We start from the raw sequence: 22,212 nt of genomic DNA, 5'->3' as shown, positions 1-22,212 counted from the left end.
AACGTCAGCTGCCCTTGGAGAGTGCATTGGCTCCAACTTAAGTCACCTACTCAAATCAACATATCTGTGCCTCACAAAAAACCAGCCACAGAACTTGCATTGCTACCTATTCAAACGTGCTTTTAGGGCTCCTCATTGCCAACCATTCGAGCAATACACAAAGTCAAGTGCGTGCACAGAATGGATGAGTGAGCTCTCAAGACTGGAGCAAGTCTCTGCTTGCTGTTCCTTCAAAACAATTCTAGATCAAGTCTGAAGAGAAAGGTTTCCCACCTGTGGTTGTAAAAGGGCAGAATGTCAACTTGCCTGACTGAAATGCTGAAGAAAAGCTCTAACACCAGGAGTTACAGGGTCTGTTCACCCTGCTATACAGGAGGTTACAACCTATAGACAAGGCTTTAAAATGGGGCACTTTAGATTCAATCTCTGCACACGACTGGAAGTGAAACAACCTTTAAAAAGTATTGCAGCATATCTCCCCCATTTACCGAGGGTGGTATTACCAGAGAGAAGTTAAAACTGGTCATTTATAATTCACACAGAGCACCTGAAAGCAAAAATCAATTGCCAGCTGGCTATATTTGCAGATATACAAGGTGGTCATATTCACTGTTGTGGAATTTAAATAGAAAATATAAATTACAAGATTTGGGTTAAAAAGGGATGTAAGTGAACTGAATGAGTACTGCAAGAGCAGGGGGTAGTAGATGCACCTGTTTCAACTCCCAGGCAATATGGGGAAGCAACTAAAGTTAAGAAAGGAATAAATAAAAGTTAATAAAATAATAAAATGCTGGAAATCACACAGTAAGGACAGTTCCTCTGACGCTGCAGCAGTCCCTCAGTATAGCACTGGCTTGAGTGTAAGCTTGGCTTGAGTGTTCAAATCCTGGTGTGGATGGTACACTCTCAACACTGAGCCAAGTGAGTAAGCCAGAGAATGATAACAGATCAAACAACTCAAAGAAGCAACCAACCTTTGAACTTTGCTGTGTGGTCGGTCCAGAAATAGTGGAGTTACTAAATGAACAACCACAATGGACAGAAAAAAAAAAAAGACTCTGCATCAATCAATGTACTTGCCTCAAAGCAGGTGAAGTCCTCAAACTCTTCTGTGCAGGGCAACACATCATCCTCATTCCCAAATCCAGCATCGTAGTTCTGGCTATCTGAGTCTGTTGAAACACAAGTACAAACATTATTGGAAAAAACTCCAAGGGATAGTATAAATCATTTAAAAAAGCAAGGATTAATCAAGGGTAGTCAGCATGGATTTAAGGGAAGGTCTTGCATGACTAACTTGGTTGAACCTTTTGAGGAGGTAATGCATAGTCTACCTGGATTTTAGCTAGACTTTTGACATAGTACCACATGGCAGACTGGTTCGAAAATTAAAAGCCTGCAGGATGCAAGGACTCAGTGGTAAGAAGCAACAGGTAATTTCCAGTGGGGTTCTGCAGGACTCAAAAAACTATGTTCCTGGCCATATGCGGTACTTATCAATGATTTAGACAGGGGCATGATTAAAAAGTTTGCAGATGATATGAAAATTGGTCATGTGGTTCATAGCAAGTAAGAAAGCTGTGGACTGCATGAAGACATCAATGGATTGGTTAGGTGGGCAGAAAAGTGACAAATGGAATTCATTCTGTAGAAGTGTGAGGTAATGTATTTGGGGATGTCAAACAATGCAAGGGAACACAAGTGGTAATATAGTGAGAAGTGTAGAGGAACAAAGACCTTGGAGGACAAGTCCACACATCCCTGAAGGTAGTTGGGCAAGCAGATAAGATGATTACAAAAGGCAAATTGGGTACTTTCCTTTATATTCTATGCCTTGGCTTTTAAGACTAGAGAGATGATGCTAGAACAGCATTGAACACTAGTTAGACTGCAGCTAGAGTAATGCATACAATTCTGGTCATTGCATTATTGCGAACACATCCTTTTTGTTGCCAGGAATAGAGAATTTTAGCTATGGAGAAAGATTGGATAGTCTGAGGTTCTCTAAAACAGAAGAGGCTGACTGATTAATTAAGGTAAATAAAATTATGAGGGGCCGAGATGAAGGGGATGGGAAGAACCTATTTCCCTTCACAGAGGGAACAACCACCAGGGGGCATAGATTTAAAGAATTGGTAGAAGGATAAGACAGGGTTGAGGAGCAACACTTTTAACCAGAGAGTGGGGAGGTCTGGAACATTTAAAAAAGGACTTGGAAATGCACTTGAGGTGCCATACCCTACAGGGATACAAATCACGAGTGGAAGATAGGATTAGGCTGGGTAATGTTTTTGGCAAGCACAGCACAGTGCACCAAATGAAGAAGCCTCTAGCTTTCACCATACAAGGGTAGATGTATGCCTTGTCCAGATGTACATGTACACAGTCTCATTCACTCACTATGCAGCTTGATGTCTGTTTGAGCCATAAGGCTAACTATTCAGGTGTTACAGTTGGGAGTACCTGCAGATAGAGGTAGTCTAATTACTTATCACTTATTAAGCTGTTTGTCTGATATCCAGCCATTCTTGCGTCACATTTCCCTCTAGCTAAACACTGGAAAGAGTGAACCATCATTCTGTGAATGCGACACAAACTCTGCACCCTTGCCAACAATTCCATTCTCAGGTTAAACCTTACGGCCCTGAGGTTGCAAATTTTATTGACCCTGCATGGAGCATCTGCCTACTTCCAGCTCTGCAACATCACCCACCTGTATGCTCTTCTGCTGCTGAAACTATCATCTATGCTTGTTTTTTTTCAGGCTGGGCTATATGATGGCCAGCATTTATTGCCCAAACCTAGTTGCCCTTAAGGAGGTGGTGGTGAGCTGTCTTCAACCGCTGCAGTCCACAGTGCTGTTAGGAAGGGAGTTCCAGGATTTTGACCCAGTGACTGTGAAGGAATGGTGGTATATTTCCAAGTCAGGATGGTGAGTGACTTGGAGGGGAATTTCCAGGTGGTGGTATTCCCATCCATCTACTGCCCTTGTCCTTCTAGATGGTAGTGGTCGTGGGTTTGGAAGGTGCTGTTAAAGGACCCTTGGCGAATTCTTGCAGTGCATCTTGCCACTGTGCGTCGGTGGGGATGGAGTGAATGTTTGTGGATGTGGTGCCAATCAACAGGCTGCTTTGTCCTGGATGGTGCCAAACTTGAATGTTGTGGGAGCTGCACTCATCCAGGCAAGTAGGGAGTATTCAATCACACTCCTGACTTGCGCCTTGTAGATGGTGGACAGGCTCTGGGGAGTCAGGAGGAGAGTTACTCGTCGCATGATTCCTAGCCTCTGACCTGTTCTTGTAGCCACAGTATTTATATGGCTAGTCCAGTTCAGTTTCTGGTCAATGGTAACCCGCAGGATGTTAATAGTGAGGGGGGTGGATTCAGTGATGGTAATGCCACTGAGCATCAAGGGCCAATGGCTGGATTCTCTCTTGTTGATGGTCAGTCATTGCCTGACACTTGTGTGGCACGAATGTTGCTTGCCACTTGTAAGCCCAAGCCTGGATATTGTCCAGGTTTCGCTGCGTTTGGACATGGACTGCTTCAGCATGAGGAGTCACAAATGGTGAATGTTGCACAATCACCAGCGAACATCCCCATTTCTGACCTTATGATGGAAGGAAGGTCATTGATGAAGCAGCTGAAGATAGTTGGGCCGAGGACACTACCCTGAGGAACTCCTGCAGTGATGTCCTGGAGTTGAAATGACTGATCTCCAACAACTACAACCATCTTCCTTTGTGCCAGGTATGACTCAAACCAGTGGAGTTTTCCCCAATTCCCACTGACTCCAGTTTTGCTAGGGCTCCTTGATGCCACACTCGGTCAAATGCGGGCTTGATGTCAAGGCAGTCACTCTCACCTCACCTTGGGAGTTCAGCTCTTTTGTCCATGTTTGAACCAAGGCTGTAATGAGGTCAGGAGCTGAGTGACCCTGGCAGAACCCAAACTGGGCATCAGTGAGCAGGTTATTGCTAAGCAGGTGCCGCTTGATAGCACTGTTGATGACCCCCTTCCATTACCTTATTGATGATGGAGAGTGGACTGATGGGGCGGTAATTGGCCAGGTTGGATTTGTCCTGCTTTTTCTGTACAGGACATACCTGGGCAATTTTCCACATAGCCAGGTAGATGCCAGTGTTGAAGCTGTACTGGAACAGCTTGGCTAAGGGCACAAGTTCTGGAGCACAAGTCTTCAGTACTATTGCCAGAATATTATCAGGACCCAGTGCCTTCAGCCATTTCTTGACGTCACATGGAGTGAATCGAATGGGCTGAAGACTGGCAGCTATGATGCTGGGGATCTCTGGAGAAGGCCGAGATGGATCATCCACTCAGCAGTTCTGGCTGAAGATTGCAGCAAATGCTTCAGCCTTATCTTTTGCATTGATGTGCTGGGCTCCTCCATTAATGAGGATGGGAATATTTGTGGAGCCTCCTCCTCCAGTGAGTTGTTTAATTGTCCACCACCTATTCATGACTGGATGTGGCAGGGCTGCAGAGCTTAGATCTGACCTCTACCTCGCGGAGGCTGAGCGTCAACTCGCAGACACTTCCTCCTACCTCTCCCTGGACCATGACCCACCACTGAACATCAAGCTATTGTGTCCAGGACTGTCACTGACCTCATCTCCTCTGGGGATCTTCCTCCCACAGCTTCCAACCTGATAGTCGCCCAACCTCGGACGGCCCGCATCTTCCTCCTACCCAAAATCCACAAACAGAACTGTCCTGGTAGACCGATCGTGTCAGCTTGCTCCTGCCCCTCGGAACTCATTTCTCGTTATCTTGACTCCCTTCTCTCTCCCCTTGTCCAGTCCCTTCCCACCTAAATCCGTGATTCCTCTGACACCTTACGTCACATCAACAATTTCCAGTTCCCTGGCCCCAACCGCTTTATCTTCACCATGGACGTCCAATCCCTCTACACCTTCATCCCCCACCAGGATGGTCTGAGGGCCCTTAGCTTCTTCCTCGAACAGAGGCCCGAACAATCCCCATCCACCACTACTCTCCTCCGTCTGGCTGAACTTGTTCTCACACTGAACAATTTCTCCTTCAACTCCTCTCACTTCCTCCAAATAAAAGGTGTGGCTATGGGTACCCGCATGGGCCCCAGCTATGCCTGTCTCTTTATGGGGTATGTGGAACATTCCTTGTTCCAGTCCTACTCCGGCCCCCTTCCACAACTCTTTCTCCGGTACATCGATGATTACTTCGGTGCCGCTTCATGCTCTCGTCGGGACTTGGAAAAATTTATTAATTTTGCTTCCAATCTCCACCCCTCCATCATTTTCACGTGGTCCATCTCTGACACTTCCCTTCCCTTCCTTGACCTCTCTGTCTCAATCTCTGATGATAGACCGTCCACCAATATCCATTACAAGCCTACTGACTCCCACAGCTACCTCGACTACAGCTCCTCACACCCCGCTTCCTGTAAGGACTCCATCTCATTCTCTCAGTTCCTTCGCCTCCGTCGCATCTGTTCCGATGATGCTACATTCAAAAACAGTTCCTCTGACATGTCCTCCTTCTTCCTTAACCAAGGTTTTCCACCCACGGTCGTTGACAGGGCCCTCAACCGTGTCCGGCCCATCTCCCGCGCATCCGCCCTCACGCCTTCTCCTCCCTCCCAGAAACATGATAGGGTCCCCCTTGTCCTCACTTATCACCCCACCAGCCTCCGCATTCAAAGGATCATCCTCCGCCATTTCCGCCAACTCCAGCATGATGCCACCACCAAACATCTTCCCTTCACCCCCCCCCGTCGGCATTCCGTAGGGATCATTCCCTCCGGGACACCCTGGTCCACTCCTCCATCACCCCCTACTCATCAACCCCCACCTATGGCACCTCCCCATGCCCACGCAAAAGATGTAACACCTGCTCCTTCACTTCCTCTCTCCTCACCGTCCAAGGGCCCAAACACTCCTTTCAAGTGAAGCAGCATTTCACTTGCATTTCCCCCAACTTAGTCTACTGTATTCATTGCTCCCAATGCGGTCTCCTCTACATTGGAGAGACCAAACGTAAACTGGGCGACCGCTTTGCAGAACACTTGTGGTCTGTCCACAATAATGACCCAAACCTCCCTGTCACTTGCCATTTTAACACTCCACCCTGCTCTCTTGCCCACATGTCTGTCCTTGGCCTGCCGCATTGTTCCAGTGAAGCCCAACGCAAACTGGAGGAACAGCACCTCATCTTCTGACTAGGCACTTTACAGTCTTCCGGACTGAATATTGAATTCAACAACTTTAGGTCTTGAGCTCCCTCCTCCATCCCCACCCCCTTTCTGTTTCTTCCCCCTTCCTTTTGATCTTTTTCCAATAATTTATATAGATTTTTCTTTTCCCACCTATTTCCATTATTTTTAAATTTTTTAATGCCCCCCCAACCCCACTAGAGCTATACCTTGAGTGCCCTACCATCCATTCTTACTTAGCACATTTGTTTAGATAATATCACCAACTTCAACACCTCTGTGTTCTTTTGTTCTTTTGTCTGTGACATCTTTTGATGATCTGCTCCTATCACTGCTTGCTTGTCCCTACAACAACACCCCCCTTCCACTTCTCTCTCCCCCAACCCACCTTAAACCAGCTTATATTTCACCCCTCTCCTTGTAAAGAAAAATCAGTTCTGTTGAAGGGTCATGAGGACTCAAAACGTCAACTCTTTTCTTCTCCGCCGATGCTGCCAGACCTGCTGAGTTTTTCCAGGTAATTCTATTTTTGTTTTAGATCTGACCCGTTGGCTATGGGATCACTTAGCTCTGTCTATCACTTGCTGCTCATGCTGTTTGGTGTGCAAGTAGTCCCGTGTTTATAGCTTCACCAGGTTGACACTTCAGTTTTAGGTATGCCTGGTTCTGTTCTTGGCATGCCATCCTACACTCTTTCTTGAACCATGGTTGATCCCTTGGCTTGATCATAATGATAGATTGGGGGATATATCAGGCCATGAGGTTACAGATGGTAGTCGAGTACAATTCTGCTGCTGATGGCCCACAGCACCTAATGGATGCCCGGTCTCAAGTTGCTAGATCTTTTCCAAATCGATCCCATTTATCACAGAGGTAGTGCCACACAACATGGAGAGTATCCTCAGTGTGAAAGTAGGATTTTGTCCCACAATGACTGTGCGGTGATCACTCCTACTGATACTGTCATGGACAGATGCATCTGCAGCAGGCAGGCTGGTGAGGATGAGGTCAAGTACGTTTTTCCCTTTTGTTGGTTCCCTCACCACCTGCTGCAGACCCAGTCTAGCAGTTATGTCCTTTAGGACTCAGTCAGCTCGGTCAGTAGTGGTGCTACCAAGGCACTCTTGGTGATGGACATTGAAGTCCTCCACCCAGAGTACATTCTGCACCCTTGCCACCCTCATCCTCCACGTGGTGTTCAAAATGGAGGAGCACTGATTCATCAGCTGAGGGAGGGTGGTACATGGTAATCAGCAGGAGGTTTCCTTGCCCATTTTTGCCTTGCCCTTATGCCATGAGACTTCATGGGGTCCGGAGTCAATGTTGAGAACTCCCAGGGCAACTGCCTCCTGACTGTATACCACTGTGCTGCCACCTCTGCTGGGTCTGTCCTGCCAGTGGGGCAGGACATACCCAGGGATGGTGATGGCGGTGTCTGGACATGATCTGTAAGATAAGATTCTGTGAAAACGACTATGTCAGGCTGTTGCTCGACTAGTCTGCAAGACAGCTCTCTCATTTTTGGCACTAGGCCACAGATGTTAGTAAGGACGACTCTTCAGGGTCGACAGGGCTGAGATTGCCGTTGTCGTTTCTAGTGCCTAGGTCAATACTGGGTGTTCCACCCAGTTTCATTCTATTCTGTCACCTGCAGACTCAACTATTCCTGACCATCTCCCCTCTTCTACCCTCAAATTCAAATCATCCAAAACTCTGCACCATGTATCCCCCCAGCACCAATAACTGTCACCCATCATTAACCTACACTGGTATTCAACCTGCTTCAGGTTTTAAATTCTGATTCTTGCCTTTAAATTCATTCATGACCTCACTGCTCTCGATCGCTGCAACCTCCTCCAACCCTATACGACGGCCCCACACAGCCAGTCCTCGGAATCTGGTCTATCCATTTTTCATTCCAACATTGGCAGCAGTGCCTTCAGCTGCCTATGTCCCAAGCTTTGGAACTCCCTCCCTAAACCCTGCAATCTCCTCCTAAACTCTAAATCTTTAGCTCAGCATCCATTTTTCTTTTAATGTCTCTAAATAGCTTGGGAGTTTTTTCTACATTAAAAGGAACTATATATAAACTGCAAGCCATTAATGTTGTATAAAGCACAGAGTAAACATTGGTTAGGTCACAGCTGAAGCACTGTATGCTGTATTGAGTACCTATTCTAGAAAGGACATTAAAGGCAGAGTGTGTACACAGTGTGGATCGACATTCAGGATCTTATCAAAACAAGATTCTAGCAGGTTTGACAGGGTAAAATGTTGACAGAATGTTTCCCCTTGAGGAAATCTTGTACTAGGGGCACTGTTTCAGACTAAGGGGTTGCCCATTAAAGACAGATGAGGAGGAATTTCACCTGAGGGTTGTTAAATTTGGTATTCTCCACAGCAAAGAGCTGTGGAGCGGAGTCATTGAACATATTCGAGGCTCGAGTTAGGCATATTTTTGAGCTAAAGGTTAGTCATGGTTTATGGGGAACAGGCAGGAAAGTGGAGTTGAGGCCAAAATCAGCTCAACCATGAACTTGTTGAATGGCAGAGCAGACTCAAGGGGCCATATGCACCATTCCTGTTCCTATTTCATACATTATGATGCCAAGGATAGTAAATTATAGTTAGGAGGCAAATTTCCAAGGGAACACAGAAGGTTAACGGGAAACTTAATAAACATCTTAAAAATTTTGAATACTGTAGTTTTGATATCGAGAACAGGTAGAGACCATTTCCTGTGATGTGGGTCAATTTAAAATTAGTAAAAGCGAGGAGAAAATTCTCTACAAAGGCAACTGCTAGGGCTTGGAATGTCTTACCACAATGAGTGGCTAAGAGAAAACAAGCAGAGATCTGCAAAATATTGCAGTGAAATTAGTATCTTTATTGCAAAAGTTTTTTTTAAAATTGCCATCTCATTTCACGTGCTTCCCATGCCACCCCCCTCTCATATCTCACCACTTCTTCCCATGCTATCCCCATTTGTCCCCCTCACCTCAATCCCATGCTGTTCTCTCAGGGTAATTGTTGTTGGGCCCTCCTCATCTTCCACTGTTTTGTTCTCTCCACCAACATACTCCCGCCTCACCACCAGTCACTGGCAGTGCAAGTGTCTCACGCCCTTGTCCTCCACAAGTCCCCTTGCGCCTCTGCATGTGTCAATTATGCCACCAAATCAACCCACTGACCAACAGAAGTGCAGACAGATAAAAACTGCATATTACAAATTTTATATTTTAAGGAAAGGACTATGGAAAGGAGAAAGACAATGGCAACTTTTTGACTTGCTCTGCAAGAGTTGGTACAGACAATAGACTGAATGGGCTCTGTCCATGTACCATTTGGCATACGTCAGGGTGCTTTTGTGGAATGAAGGCGATCCATTTACATTCGATTCTTTAATAACAGCAGAGGAAGCAGTGCCCCTACCAGGAGGATTCACAGATTTGGAGCTTGAGCACAATTTAATTGCCTCAGTGCATTTCTATGATCATTAAGGTACAAGGAAACGTGAGATTTAAAAAAAATGTGTATTGTCACTAAATTGGGCAAAGATCTCAACACAAATCATATCACTATAAAGAAATGAGCTCCGTTAACAACATTATCACATGGAGAATTAGTCAGGGAATGTTGAAAATGAATTCAGCTTGAGGAAATTACTGAACTGGAACAAAAACAAGAGCTGGAAAATAATTCAGCCACAAAGGATTTAAAAAAAAATATCAGACTGTTGGAAGTCTCCTGCGACCAGTTCTCAAGTTCCAAAATTGATCCTTCTTCCAGCTATGTCATCACTTAACTTATAAACATACAAAGAAAGTGGTCTCACCTTCTGGTGCAGGAACAAATGACAGATGTGCCAAAACATTACTTCAGGATGGCTAACATTCAGTGACTGCTAAAGAGGGAAGAATGCGTGCAAAGTACTCCCACTCACAACAATGCTCAAAATTAAGCTTCAGATCACAAGGGGAATTGGTCTGCTTATGGAAGCTGCAATTCATGTGGTTCAGGCTCTTTCAACTGTTCAATCAGCTGTAGGGATTTTAGAAGCTTAATCTGGAGAGATGCCAGCCAAGAGAAAACTCAAGTATGTGAAATATTCACTAGTATAGTGAAGGTAAACCTGAAAATATTTCAATGCAAAACAGACTTTAAATTTCCAACAGGTAAATTTAAGCGAAGGCACTTCATTAAAAAGTCAGACTAATAACTGGAGATGTAACTCTTATGAGTTCCCCACTCATTGCAAACTTCACAAAATCACTTGAAATGAGAAACTATCAGTTGGTTGCACTCTCACCCGAGTCAAGAGCCACTCCAGGACTTAGAAGCTTATGCCAGACCTACACTTCAGTGCAGTAAGGAGAGATCATCCTTTGGATGATGCATTTAAACTGAGGTACAGTTTGTTTTTGCAGAATGCTCCAAGTAAGTGTTAAAGATCCATTTGAAGCTGGGCAGTGTTCTCCCAATGCTCTGGCCAACACTCTTCCCTCAACCACTACTGCTGGAAACAGACTTTGACGATTAATTTCACTTTGTGGGACTTCGCTGATCAAAGACTCCATTTCAAAGTAATTGATTGTTCCAAAGCACTTCATGTGCACTTCCGAGAAATGTGATATGGCACTGGACAAGTTCTTCCTTTTGTTATATGCCAACAGCTTGTTTTGCAGCAGCTCGGTCAACGTGGGACAGAAACCCATGGTCCAGAAAAGTGATTCTCCTGCTAATATTTCTAGAACTTTCATCTATGTGGCAACCCCTCCAAGGTTTTGGACTCTTGCAATTTAACTTGACATTCAGGGCAACACAGGAACAATTGCTTATGCTATCTATCCCAGGGGTATAGGTGTAACATTAACTGTCTAGAAGGTTGTTCTGCACCATATCAGAAGGCCCACACAGAAATCAGTGAAGTTGTCACACAGTATATGCCAGCAGTGGAAAGGGAAATCATGTTTAAATAACTGATGAGGGAACTCAGTAAAGTATATACCTCCAACATGCTTTAACTCAACATTATGACAATTATGTAGTTCTTCCTTGAGGCTTTTCCCTACCTGGTTAATGCTGTAACTACAAAGCGAGCTTCCGTCTCATTAAGGAGACTTCAGGACAATCCACATCCTAACCACTTGCTCTGAAACCTCTACTCACATTTTAACAGCTATGACAAATTCCACCACAGCAACTGAGACAATCCACAACATTCGAAAAGAAAGTCTATTTGCCCTATCTCCCAACATTAAGCGGATCCTTGAAAAAAATTCCAGGATCTAGATCTTCACCAAAAACTAATCAGTTATCCCTTGGGCCATACCCTGTTTACCAGGTTTCATTGAAAGCCTTCCATTAGCTTTTGGGATATATTGTTTACAGACAAACTGGCTAACAGGGGTGAAAACATTACCTTAGTATAAATTAGGAAGAAAAATGGGTCAGATTTATATGGCAAGGCAATTATATAGGTGCAGACTCACCAAAGCCCTGGAGTACACTGCATAGTTTTGGCCTCCATATCTAAGGAGGGATATATTTTCCTTAGAAGGGTTCATTAGATTTATTCCTGGCATGAGGAGGTTGTCATATGAAGAAGGATAGAATAAAACAGACCTATAGAATTTGGAGTTTAAATAATCTCATTGAAACATAAAATTCTGAGGGGGCTTGACAGGATAGATGCTGACAGGTGGTTTCCCCTGGCTGGAGAGGTAGAAGTGAGTGACAATCATGGAATAAGGATTCAGCTATTTTGAACTGTGATGAAAAACTTCTTCACTGAATATTGAGACTCTTTGGAATGCTCTATCCCAGAGTTCTGTGGTTGCTCAGTAACGTATGAGGGTTGGGGAGTGTTAACATTGACCAGAAACTGAACAGGACCAGCTGTACAAATACTGTGGCTACAAGGTGGTGAGAGACTAGGAATCCTGCAGCGAGTAACTCACCTCCTGACTCCCCAAAGCCTGTCCACCATCTACAAGGCACAAGTCAGGTGTATGATGGAATACTCTCCGCTTGGCTGGATAGGTGCAGCTCCAACAACCTCTATAGGAGCTGGACACCATCCAGGACAAAGCAGTCCACTTGACTGGCACCCCATCCACAAACATTCATTTCCTTCCACCCCAACACACAATGGCAGCATGTGTACCATCTACAAGATGCACAGCAGGAACTCACCAAAGTTCCTTAGGCAGCACCTTCCAAACCCACAACCATCTAGAAGGACAAGTGCAGCAGATGCATGGGAACACCACTACCTGGAAGTTCTCCTCCAAGTTACACACCACCCTGACTTGGAAATATATCGCCCGCCCCTTCACTGTCACTAGGACAAAATTCTGGAACTCCTTCCCTAATAGCACTGTGGGTGTACTTACACCATATGGACTACAACAGTTCAAGAAGGCAGCTCACCACCACCTGCTCAAAGGCAATTAGGGTTGGGCAATAAATGCTGGCCAAGCCAGCGACACCCAAATCCCATGGATGAATATATTAAAAAGGGCGCTGGGAATTCGGCAGCAAGTAGCTCACAGTCCATTTCCCCGAAGTCTGTCCACCAACTACAAGGCACAATTCAGCAGTGCAACGGAACACTCACCAGTTGCCTGAACGAGTGCAGCTCCAACAACACTCAAGGAGCTCGACATCACCCAGAACAAAGCAGCCTGCTTGATCGGCACCCCATTCACCACCTTAAACATTAATTCCCTCCACCATCTGGCACACAGTGGCAGCAGTGTGTACCATCTACAAGATGCACTGCAGCAAGGCTCCTTCAGTAGCAAAGTCTAAACCCACAACCTCTACCACCTAGAAGGACAAGATCAGCAGATGCATGAGAATGCCACTGCCCTACAAGCACCTCAAAGCCACAACAAAAACAGAATTACCTGGAAAAACTCAGCAGGTCTGGCAGCATCGGTGGAGAAGAAAAGAGTTGACGTTTCGAGTCCTCATGACCCTTCGACAGAACTAGTGGGTCATGAGGACTCGAAACGTCAACTCTTTTCTTCTCCGCCGATGCTGCCAGACCTGCTGAGTTTTTCCAGGTAATTCTGTTTTTGTTTTGGATTTCCAGCATCCGCAGTTTTTTCGTTTTTACCTCAAAGCCACATACCATCCTAACTTGGGAATTATATCACCATTCCTTCACTGCCATTGGATCAAAATTTTGGAATTCCCTTTCAAACAGCACTATAGGTGTACCTGCACCAAATAGACTGCAGAGGTTCAAGGAGGCAGCTCAACCACCACCTTCAAGGGAAATTAGGGATGGGAAATAAATTTTGGCCTTGCCAGCAATGCTGACATCCCTTGAAAGGATAAAAAAGAAACTAGATAGCATTCAAAAATCTAAGAGAATCAAGGGATATGGAGGGAGGATGAGGAAAGTAGAGTTCATGTAGAAGTTCAGCCATTCATACTGATTGGCAGAACTGGCTCGAGGTTGTGTATGGCTTACTGTTATTTAATGTTTCCTGGAATTTAATCCTTGCACAAAGTTAACTATTACTTACTAAAGTAAAATCAGTGATATTAGGAACTGTGCCTTGTTTAATGGTTAGCTATCCCAGAATTTCTAAACCCTCAGCAACCACCAGATTGAGGTGACAGCTGTCCTTATTGGCTATGTGTAGTTTCATTCAATAACACTATCTAACATCTGGGGAATGAAGAATATAGGGTTGGAGGTAGTGAAAAGAGATAAAAGAGACAGATACTACAGAGTTACAAACCATAGGACATTATGAATGAATGGAGGAGATAGAGATTTTAAAAAATACAAGCTCTAGGTGAATTATTTCATTTACATATTCTGCCAATTTAATTTGTATACCGCACAACTTAATTTACTCCTTATGTGCCTCTGCACTTTGAGCAATTTTTTGCGTTAGGTCTGATCAGCATGCTTCAAGGGAAAAAAAACAGGGACTCAAGTTAATACTATTACAATACAAGGCTGTATTGGTCCTCTTGGCCCTGATCTCCCTCGCCTGACATCAAGACATGCTGCACTCTGACAGACAGTAACTACAATAGAGTGGAATTTGTTTAGGCAGCTAGATTTACAATGCAATGTACCCTGTACATGCTAACCTATTAGTGTATGCAACAGTCTGAATGTTAGCTTTGCAATCAGCATCTCACAGTGCACACTACTTTGATGTTCAAAACAGACTAGTGTCTTAATACTGGCAACTAGCCAAGTGGTTATGGTACTGGGTTTGTAACCCCAAGATCAAGAGTTCAAATATCACAATGGCAAACTATGAAACATGTAACTTCATCTGAAACAGATGGAAACGGGTTTGTACTCAAAAGAGTTACATGCACAACAATAAAAGAACATTACCTCTAAACCACATCTAACATATCATGGGTGTAGTAATAGCTTCCCATTCCAAACCTTTGGTATTTCACCACCTCCCGCTCTCACATACACAGCACCTGAACAAAATCATTCAGAATTCCTGCAGCTGCAGTTTAACAACGTGCAGGATAGCATTCTCAACCTGTGGGTCAAGACCTATCAATCCTCTCATTCAATTCACAAACAAAGCTAGCATGGGGGAGGGGGCAGATGGTGAACATAGGGGGAGGGAAAGGAGAAGAGCTTTTAGATGTAAAACTCAGAGTGCAATTTATTTTATGCCTATCTGTAGCAAAACACAGCTAAAATGAAATAGCTCTGCATTATGTGATCCAATTTATTACACCACCACGCCCCATCCCCAAAACTCACTAGCTTTTATTTTCCTCCCCTTAATTGCACCTCAGCCTCTATCTTCTCGTTTAGACAATCAAAATATACAGATTTACACAGTCTCAGACCCCATCATCCCTTAGAGACAGCCACCACTTTTCACTAAGTGAATGCATTCCAAAAGACTGGCATGCAAATGGGTCAACATTCCAAATGGCTTACACTGGAAACATTACTTTACAGCACTGCAGTACTACGGACATCAGACATACAAATATCTTACAATCATCTGCATACAGCTGGCAATACCGGTGACCCATATTCCTGTGGGGTTTCTGCATTGTTGTAGTACTTGTTAGCCCTATAAACACTTTATGCAATGTTTCAACAACGTTTCAGCGAGACTTTAAAAGCATGGTGCTGGGTTAGTGTTTGACACTAGTGCAATGACCATTTCCATAGAGCAGAAATGATCACACAGGCCATAGTGAAGACTGGATTTCCATTTTTCCCATCAATCTAAGTCATGGAATGGGAGCTCCAGGGCTTGCTGCTTGTGTAGAATGCTTAAGAGAGAGTTGACGATTTCCGTCATTAAAGATCTGAAATTTAAATTGCTCATCAACGTGATGCCCAATAACACTCATGAATACATTTATAATAATAAATTTTGGCATAGCCAACAAAGGGGAGCAGTGAGGTGCCAAACATAGGAAACAGTCAGACACATTTTCCCTTCAGACACTCCTTCAATGGAATACTGTCATTGTTACATTTCTACATATCAGGGATCTTAGTTCTTCCTCCCAAATGCCCAGGCCAACTTACTTCAGCTGGACTAAAACAAAACAGATGAGAACTGAGCAATGCAGAGGATGAGGTAGTGCAGAAACCCTAAGCTAATGCTTTTGGGACACAGGTTCAAATCCCACCACAGTAGCTGGTGGAATTTAAACTCAGTGAATAAATCTAGAATGAAAGAAAGCTAGTCTCAGTAATGGTGACCATGAAACCATTGTCAATTGTTGTAAAAATCCATCTGATTCATTAATGCCCTTTACGGAAGAAAATCTGCTGTCCTTACTGGTCTGGCCTACACGTGACTCCAGACCCACAGTAATGTGATTGACTCAACTGCCCTCAGAAATGGCCAACCAAGCCACTCAGTTGCGTCAAACCACTACAAAGTCTTAAGAAAAAAAATGAAACTAGACGCACCACCCTGCATCGACCTAGGCACAAAAATGACAACAGCAAACCCAGCCCTGTCAACCCTGAAAGGTCCTACATACTAGAGGCTCGTGCCAAAATTGGGACAGCCATCTCAGGTTAGTCAAGCAACAGCCTGACGTTGTCTGTAAAGTGTGATTCTATGAGTATGACTATATTCCAGACATCGTCACCATCCCTGGGTATGTCCTAACAGACCCAGAAGTGGTAGCATAGTAGTATACAGCCAAGAGCGAGTTGCCCTCATTCACACTGGACCCCATGAAGTCTCATGGCATTAAGGTCAAACATGGGCAAGGAAACCTCCTGCTGATTATCAGCAACAAGAGTGACATCACAAGACAGTGCGAGAGGGTGGTGGAGAGATCAGAACCAGTGCAAGTGCAGAGAAGCTTCAAAAAGTGACATCAGCATAAAGGTGAGAGCTGATTGGTGAGTAGTGGGGTAAGTGTTTTTCTCCAGTTTAAAATAGATTAAGCTACGGAAAGGTAAGAGTTCTAGTTTTTATTTAAAGTACATAAATAATTTTTTACTGTTTTTAACTTAAAGTAAGGGTCTTTTTTTCAACTAGAGGCATAGCAAGGCAGAACAGTCCCATGTTATGTACTGCCTGCAACATGTGGGAAGTCCTAGATGCTCCTTGCGCACTGACCGACCACGTGTGCAGGAAATGCCATCAGCTGCAGCTACTTGAGCTCAGTTTTGAAGCTTGAGCAGCAGCTGGAGTCACTGAGGTGCATCTGCAAGGTTAAGAGTTCTGTGGATAGCACGATTTTAGACATGGTCACCCCACAGCTTACAAAAGTGCAGACAGATAGGCAATGGGTGACCATCAGTCAGAAGGAAGGTATCAGGCAGGTAGTCAAGAAATCCCCAGGGTGCATCTCGCTTGAGAACCATTTTTCTGTATTGGAAAACGGTGAGCTTGACTGTTCCTCTGGGGAGTGCAGCCATGCTCATGGCACTGAATGGCTCAGCTGCATTGGGGGTGCGGGTGGCGGGGAAGAGCAATAATGGTAGGAGACTCAATAGTAAGGGGGACAGACAGACGTTTCTGTGGCTGTAGATGTGATTCCAAGATGGTATGTTGCCTCCCTGATGCTAGGGTCAAGGACGTCACTGAACGGCTGCAGGGCATTCTAAAGGGGGAGAGCCAACAGGCAGAGATCATGGTACATGTTGGGACCAATGACATAGGTAGAAAGAGGGATGAGGTCCTGCAAGCAGAATTTAGGAAGCTAGGAAGCAGATTAAAAAACAGGACCTCAAAAAGGTAGTAATCTCTGGATTACTTCTGGTGCCATGCATTATTGAGTAGAGAAATAGGAGGTTAGTCCAGATGAATGTGCTGAAGAGATGGTGCAGGAGGGAGGGCTTTAGATTTCTGGGACATTGGGACAGTTTCTGATGGTGGTGGGACCTGTACAAGGCGGATGGGTTGCACGTGAAGCGGAATGGGACCAACTCCTTGCAGGGAGGTTTGCTCCTGCTGTTGGGGAGGGTTTAAACTAACTTGGCAGGGGGATGGGATCCTGACAGGAGGTTCATCAGTGGGAGATGCATGGCCAAAATTAGAAGAGAGAGCAAGTGAGTCTGGAAGGCATAGAAATTATAGGCTAGTTAAGGCACAAGGGAGCTTGGCAAGGTTGGATAGTATTAATTTTAATACAAGGAGTCTGACGAATAAGGCAGATGAGTTGAGGGCACAAATTAACACATGGAAGTATGATGTCATTGCTGTCACAGAGACATGGTTGAGAAAGGGACAGGATTGGCAGCTCAATATTCCAGGATATAGGGTCTTCAGGTGAGACAGGGAAGGAGGTAAAAGAGGGGGTATCGCAATATTGATCAAGGAATTAATTACAGCAGTAAGGAGGGATGACATCTTAGAAGATGAAATGAAGCCATATGGGTAGAACTGAAAAACAAAAAAAAGGAGCAATCACGTTGCTTGGAATATACTATAGGCCCTCAAACATTCAGAGAGAAATAGAAGACCAGATTTTTAGGCAACTTTCAGAAAAGTATAAAAATAATAGGATAGTAATAGTGGACGATTTCAACTTGCCTAACATTAACTGGGTCAGTCATAGTGTGATAGGTTTAGAGGGAGGGGAATTCTTAAAATGCATTCAGAAGAGTTTTATAGGTCAGTGTGTAGAAGGTCTGACAAGACAGGGGGCGGTACTGGACTTAATTTTAGGGAATAAAGCCGGGCAAGTGGTAGAGGTATCAGTGGGGGTGTATTTTGCAGGTAGTGATAGATTCAAGGTTGTTATGGAAAGGGACAAGGATGGGCCAGAAATCAGAGTTGGGGAAGACAGATTTTAATAAGATCAGATATGATTTGGCCAGAGTGGCCTAGGAGCAGCTACTTTTAGGTAAATCTGCATCAAAGCAGTGGGACTCATTCAAGAAGGAAATAGGGAGAGTACAGGGCCAACATATTCCAGTAAAGACAAAGGGTGGGACCAACAAATCCAGGGAACCCTGGATGTCAAGGGATATACAGGATTCGATAAAAAAAGAGAAAAAAGGGGGAGGCTTATGGCAGATACCGAGGGCTCAAAACAGCAGAAGGCCTAGAGGAATATAGAATGTGTGTGTGTGTGTGTGTGTGTGTGTGTGTGTGTGTGTGTGTGTGTGTGTGTGAGAGAGAGAGAGAGATCTTAAAAAGGAAATTAGGAGAGCACAAAGGGGCATGAAAAACATTAGCAGGTAAAATAAAGGAAAATCCAAAGTTATTTCACAAGTACATTAAGAGTAAAAGGATAACTAGGGAAAGAGTAGGGCCCATTAAGGACCGTAGTGGTAATTTGCACGTGGAACCGGAAGACGTAGGTAGGGTTCTAAATGAATACTTTGTGTCGGTGTTCACAAGTGAGGGGGCCGACCTGGGTATGGAAATCAGGCAGAAGGACTGTGATAGAACTGAAAAATTAGCATAGAAAGGGAGGAGGTTCTAAGTGGTCTGGCAGCCTTAAAAGTAGTAAATCTCCAGGCCCAGATGAAATGTATCCCAGGCTGTTGAGTGAGGCAAGGGAGGAGATAGCAGGGGCACTGGCAATAATTTTCAATACCTCTCTGGCCACAGGAGAGGTGCCAGAGGACTGGAGGACAGCCAATGTGGTACCGTTATTCAAGAAGGGAGGAAGGGATAAGTCAGGGAGCTACAGGCCAGTCAGTCTAACCTCAGTGGTGGGGAAACTTTTGGAAGCAATTCTGAGGGACGGAATTAATCTACATTTGCAGAGGCAGGGATTAATTGAGGACAGTCAGCATGGTTTTGTTAAGGGGAGGTCATGTCTGACCAATTTGATTGAATTTTTCAAAGAGGTGACCAGGTGTGTAGATGAGGGCAGTGCATTTGATGTAGTCTACTTGGACTTCAGCAAGGTTTTTGATAAGGTCCTGCATGGGAGACTGATAACGAAGGTAAGTGCCCATGGAATCCAAGGCAATTTGGCAAATTGGATCCAGAATTGGCTGAGCGGCAGGGAGCAGAGGGTGATGGTCACGGGGTGTTTTTGTGACTGGATGCCAGTGTCCGGTGGAGTTCTACAGGCATTGGTGTTGGGTTCCTTGCTGTCTGTGGTTTATATAAACGAATGAATGTAGGAGGGTTGATCAGTAAGTTTGCGGATGACACAAATATTGGTGGGGTGGTAAATAGTGAGGAGGATAGCCTTAGATTACAGGAAGATATAGACGGGCTGGTCAGATGGGCTGATCAGTGGCAAATGGAATTTAATCCGGACAAGTGTGAGGTGATGCACTTGGGCAGGACAAACAAGGCACAGGAATACACGATGAATGGTAGGACCCTGGGAAGTTCAGAGGATCAGAGGGATCTTGGTGCGCATGTCCACTAGTTCCTTAAGGTAGCAGGGCAGGTAGATAAGGTGGTTAAGAAAGCACATGGGATGCTTGCCTTTATTAGCCGAGGCATAGCATATAAGAGCAGGAAGGTTATGCTGGAACTGGAAAAAACGCTGGTTAGGCCACAGCTAGAGTATTGCGTGCAGTTCTGGAATCCACATTATAGGAAGGATGTGATTACACTAGAGAGTGCAGAGGAAATTTTCCAGGATGTTGCCTGGGCTGGAGAGTTTTAGTTCTGAGGAGAGATTGGATAGACTGGGGTTATTTTCCCTGGAGCAGAAGAGTTTGAGGGTGTATAAAATTATGAGGGGCATAGATAGGGTAGACAGGAAGGAGCTTTCCCCCTTGGTGGAGGGATCAATAACCAGGGGGCAAAGATTTAAGGTAAGAGGCAGGAGGTTTAGAGGGGATGCGAGGAAGAATTTTTTCACCCAGAGGGTGGTGGGAATGTGGAACTCACTGCCTGAAAGGGTGGCAGAGACAGATACTCTCAAAACATTTAAGTAGTATTTGGATGTTCAATTGCGATGCCATGGCATGCAAGGCTATGGGCCTAGTGCCGGAAAATAGGATTAGGATAGTTACGTACTTGTTTGACCGACGCAGACTCAATGGGCCGAAGGGCCTTTTTCTGTGCTGTAGATTTCTATGATCTACTTTCCCCCCAACCCCATGTTGAACACCACTTGGAGGAAGAACCGAGGGTGGCAAGGGCACAGAATGTACTCTGGGTGGGAAACTTCAATGTCCATCACCAAGAGTGGCTCAGTAGCGCCACTACTAACCGAGCCTTTAAGGACATGGCTGCAAGACTGGTCTGCAGCATGTAGTGAATGAACCTAGAGCAAAAAACCTTCTTGACCTCATCTTCACCAATATACCTGTTGCAGATGCATCTGTCCATGTCAGTATTGATAGGAGTGATCACTGCACAGAGCTTGTAGAGATGAAGTCCTGCCTTCACATCGAGGATACCCTCCATCATTTTGCGGCATTACCACTGTGCTAAATCGGATAGACTTTGAACAAATCCAGCAACTCAAGGCATCCATGAGGTGCTGTGGGCCTTCAGCTACAGCAGAATTGTATTCAATCACAATTTGCAATCCGACAGCCCAGAGGACCCCCACTCAACCATTACCTTCAAGCTGGAGGTGGGGGGAAAATTGACCCTGGTTCAATGAAGTGTGCAGGAGGGCATGCCAGGGGCAGCACCAGCACCTGCTCCTGATATTAAGGCAGCATTTGACCATACATGGCCTCAAGGAGCCTTACAAAACTGGAGTCAATGGGAATCAGGTGAAAACTCTCTGCTGGTTGGAGTCTTACCTAGCAGAAAGGAAGATGGTTGTGGTTATTGGAGGCCAACCATCTCAGCCCCAGGACATCACTGCAAGAATTCCTTAGGTAGAGTCCTAGGCTCAACCATCTTCAACTGCTTTAATCAATGACCTTTCCTCCATCACCCAGTCAGAAATGAGGATGTTTACAGATGATTGTACAAGGTTCAGCATTTTTCGCAACTCCTCAAATACTGAAGCAGTCCTTGTCCATTTGCAGCAACACCTGGGCAATATTCAGGCTTGGGCTGATATGTGGCAAGTAACATTTATGCCATACAAGTGCCAGGCAATGACCAACTCCAACAAGAGAATATCTAACCATTGCCCCTTGACATTCAATGTCATTACCATCACTGAATCCCCCATGATCAACATCCTGGGGATTACCATTGACCAGAAACTAAACTGCCCAGCTATATAAATACTAAACAGGTCAGAGCTAGGAATTCTGCAGCAAGCAACTTACCTTTCAACTCCCCAGAGCCTGTCCACCATCTACAAGGCATGAGTCAGGAGTGTGGTTAAATACTCTCCACTTGCCTGGATGAGTGCAGCTCCAACAACACTCAAGCTGAACACCATCCAGGACAAAGCAGCCCAGTTGATTGGCACTCCATCCACCACCTTGAATATTCACCTCCTCCACCATTGAGGCACAGTGGCAGCAGTGTGCACTGTCTACAAGATGTGCTGCAGGGATTCACCAAGACTCCTTCGACAGTGCCTTCCAATCCTGCGACATCTACCACCCAGAAGGACAAGGGCAGAAGAAGCGTAGGAACACCACAACCTGCAAGTTCTCCTCCAAGCCACAA

At 45.0% G+C, this 22,212-nt stretch overlaps 1 protein-coding gene across 3 annotated transcripts in view; it reads right to left on the bottom strand.

Annotated features, from left to right (window-relative positions):
• The window catches only part of rab11fip3 (RAB11 family interacting protein 3 (class II)), a 135,420-nt gene that overhangs the window by 63,315 nt on the left and 49,893 nt on the right, over positions 1 to 22,212 (bottom strand). For 2 of the 3 annotated variants that reach the window (XM_041206503.1, XM_041206504.1), the window contains exon 3: positions 1,084 to 1,175. The exons of the other annotated variant lie outside the window; for it this stretch is intronic. In XM_041206503.1, the coding sequence (XP_041062437.1) occupies positions 1,084 to 1,175 (92 nt within the window). The remainder of the gene's footprint in view (positions 1 to 1,083; positions 1,176 to 22,212) is intronic. 3 annotated transcript variants of the gene reach the window in all.

The sequence above is a fragment of the Carcharodon carcharias genome, chromosome 15 (assembly GCF_017639515.1).
Source record: "Carcharodon carcharias isolate sCarCar2 chromosome 15, sCarCar2.pri, whole genome shotgun sequence".
Lineage (NCBI taxonomy): Eukaryota > Metazoa > Chordata > Chondrichthyes > Lamniformes > Lamnidae > Carcharodon > Carcharodon carcharias.
The sequence above is the reverse complement of the archived record's forward strand: the minus strand, read 5'-3'. Positions and strand labels throughout refer to the sequence as shown.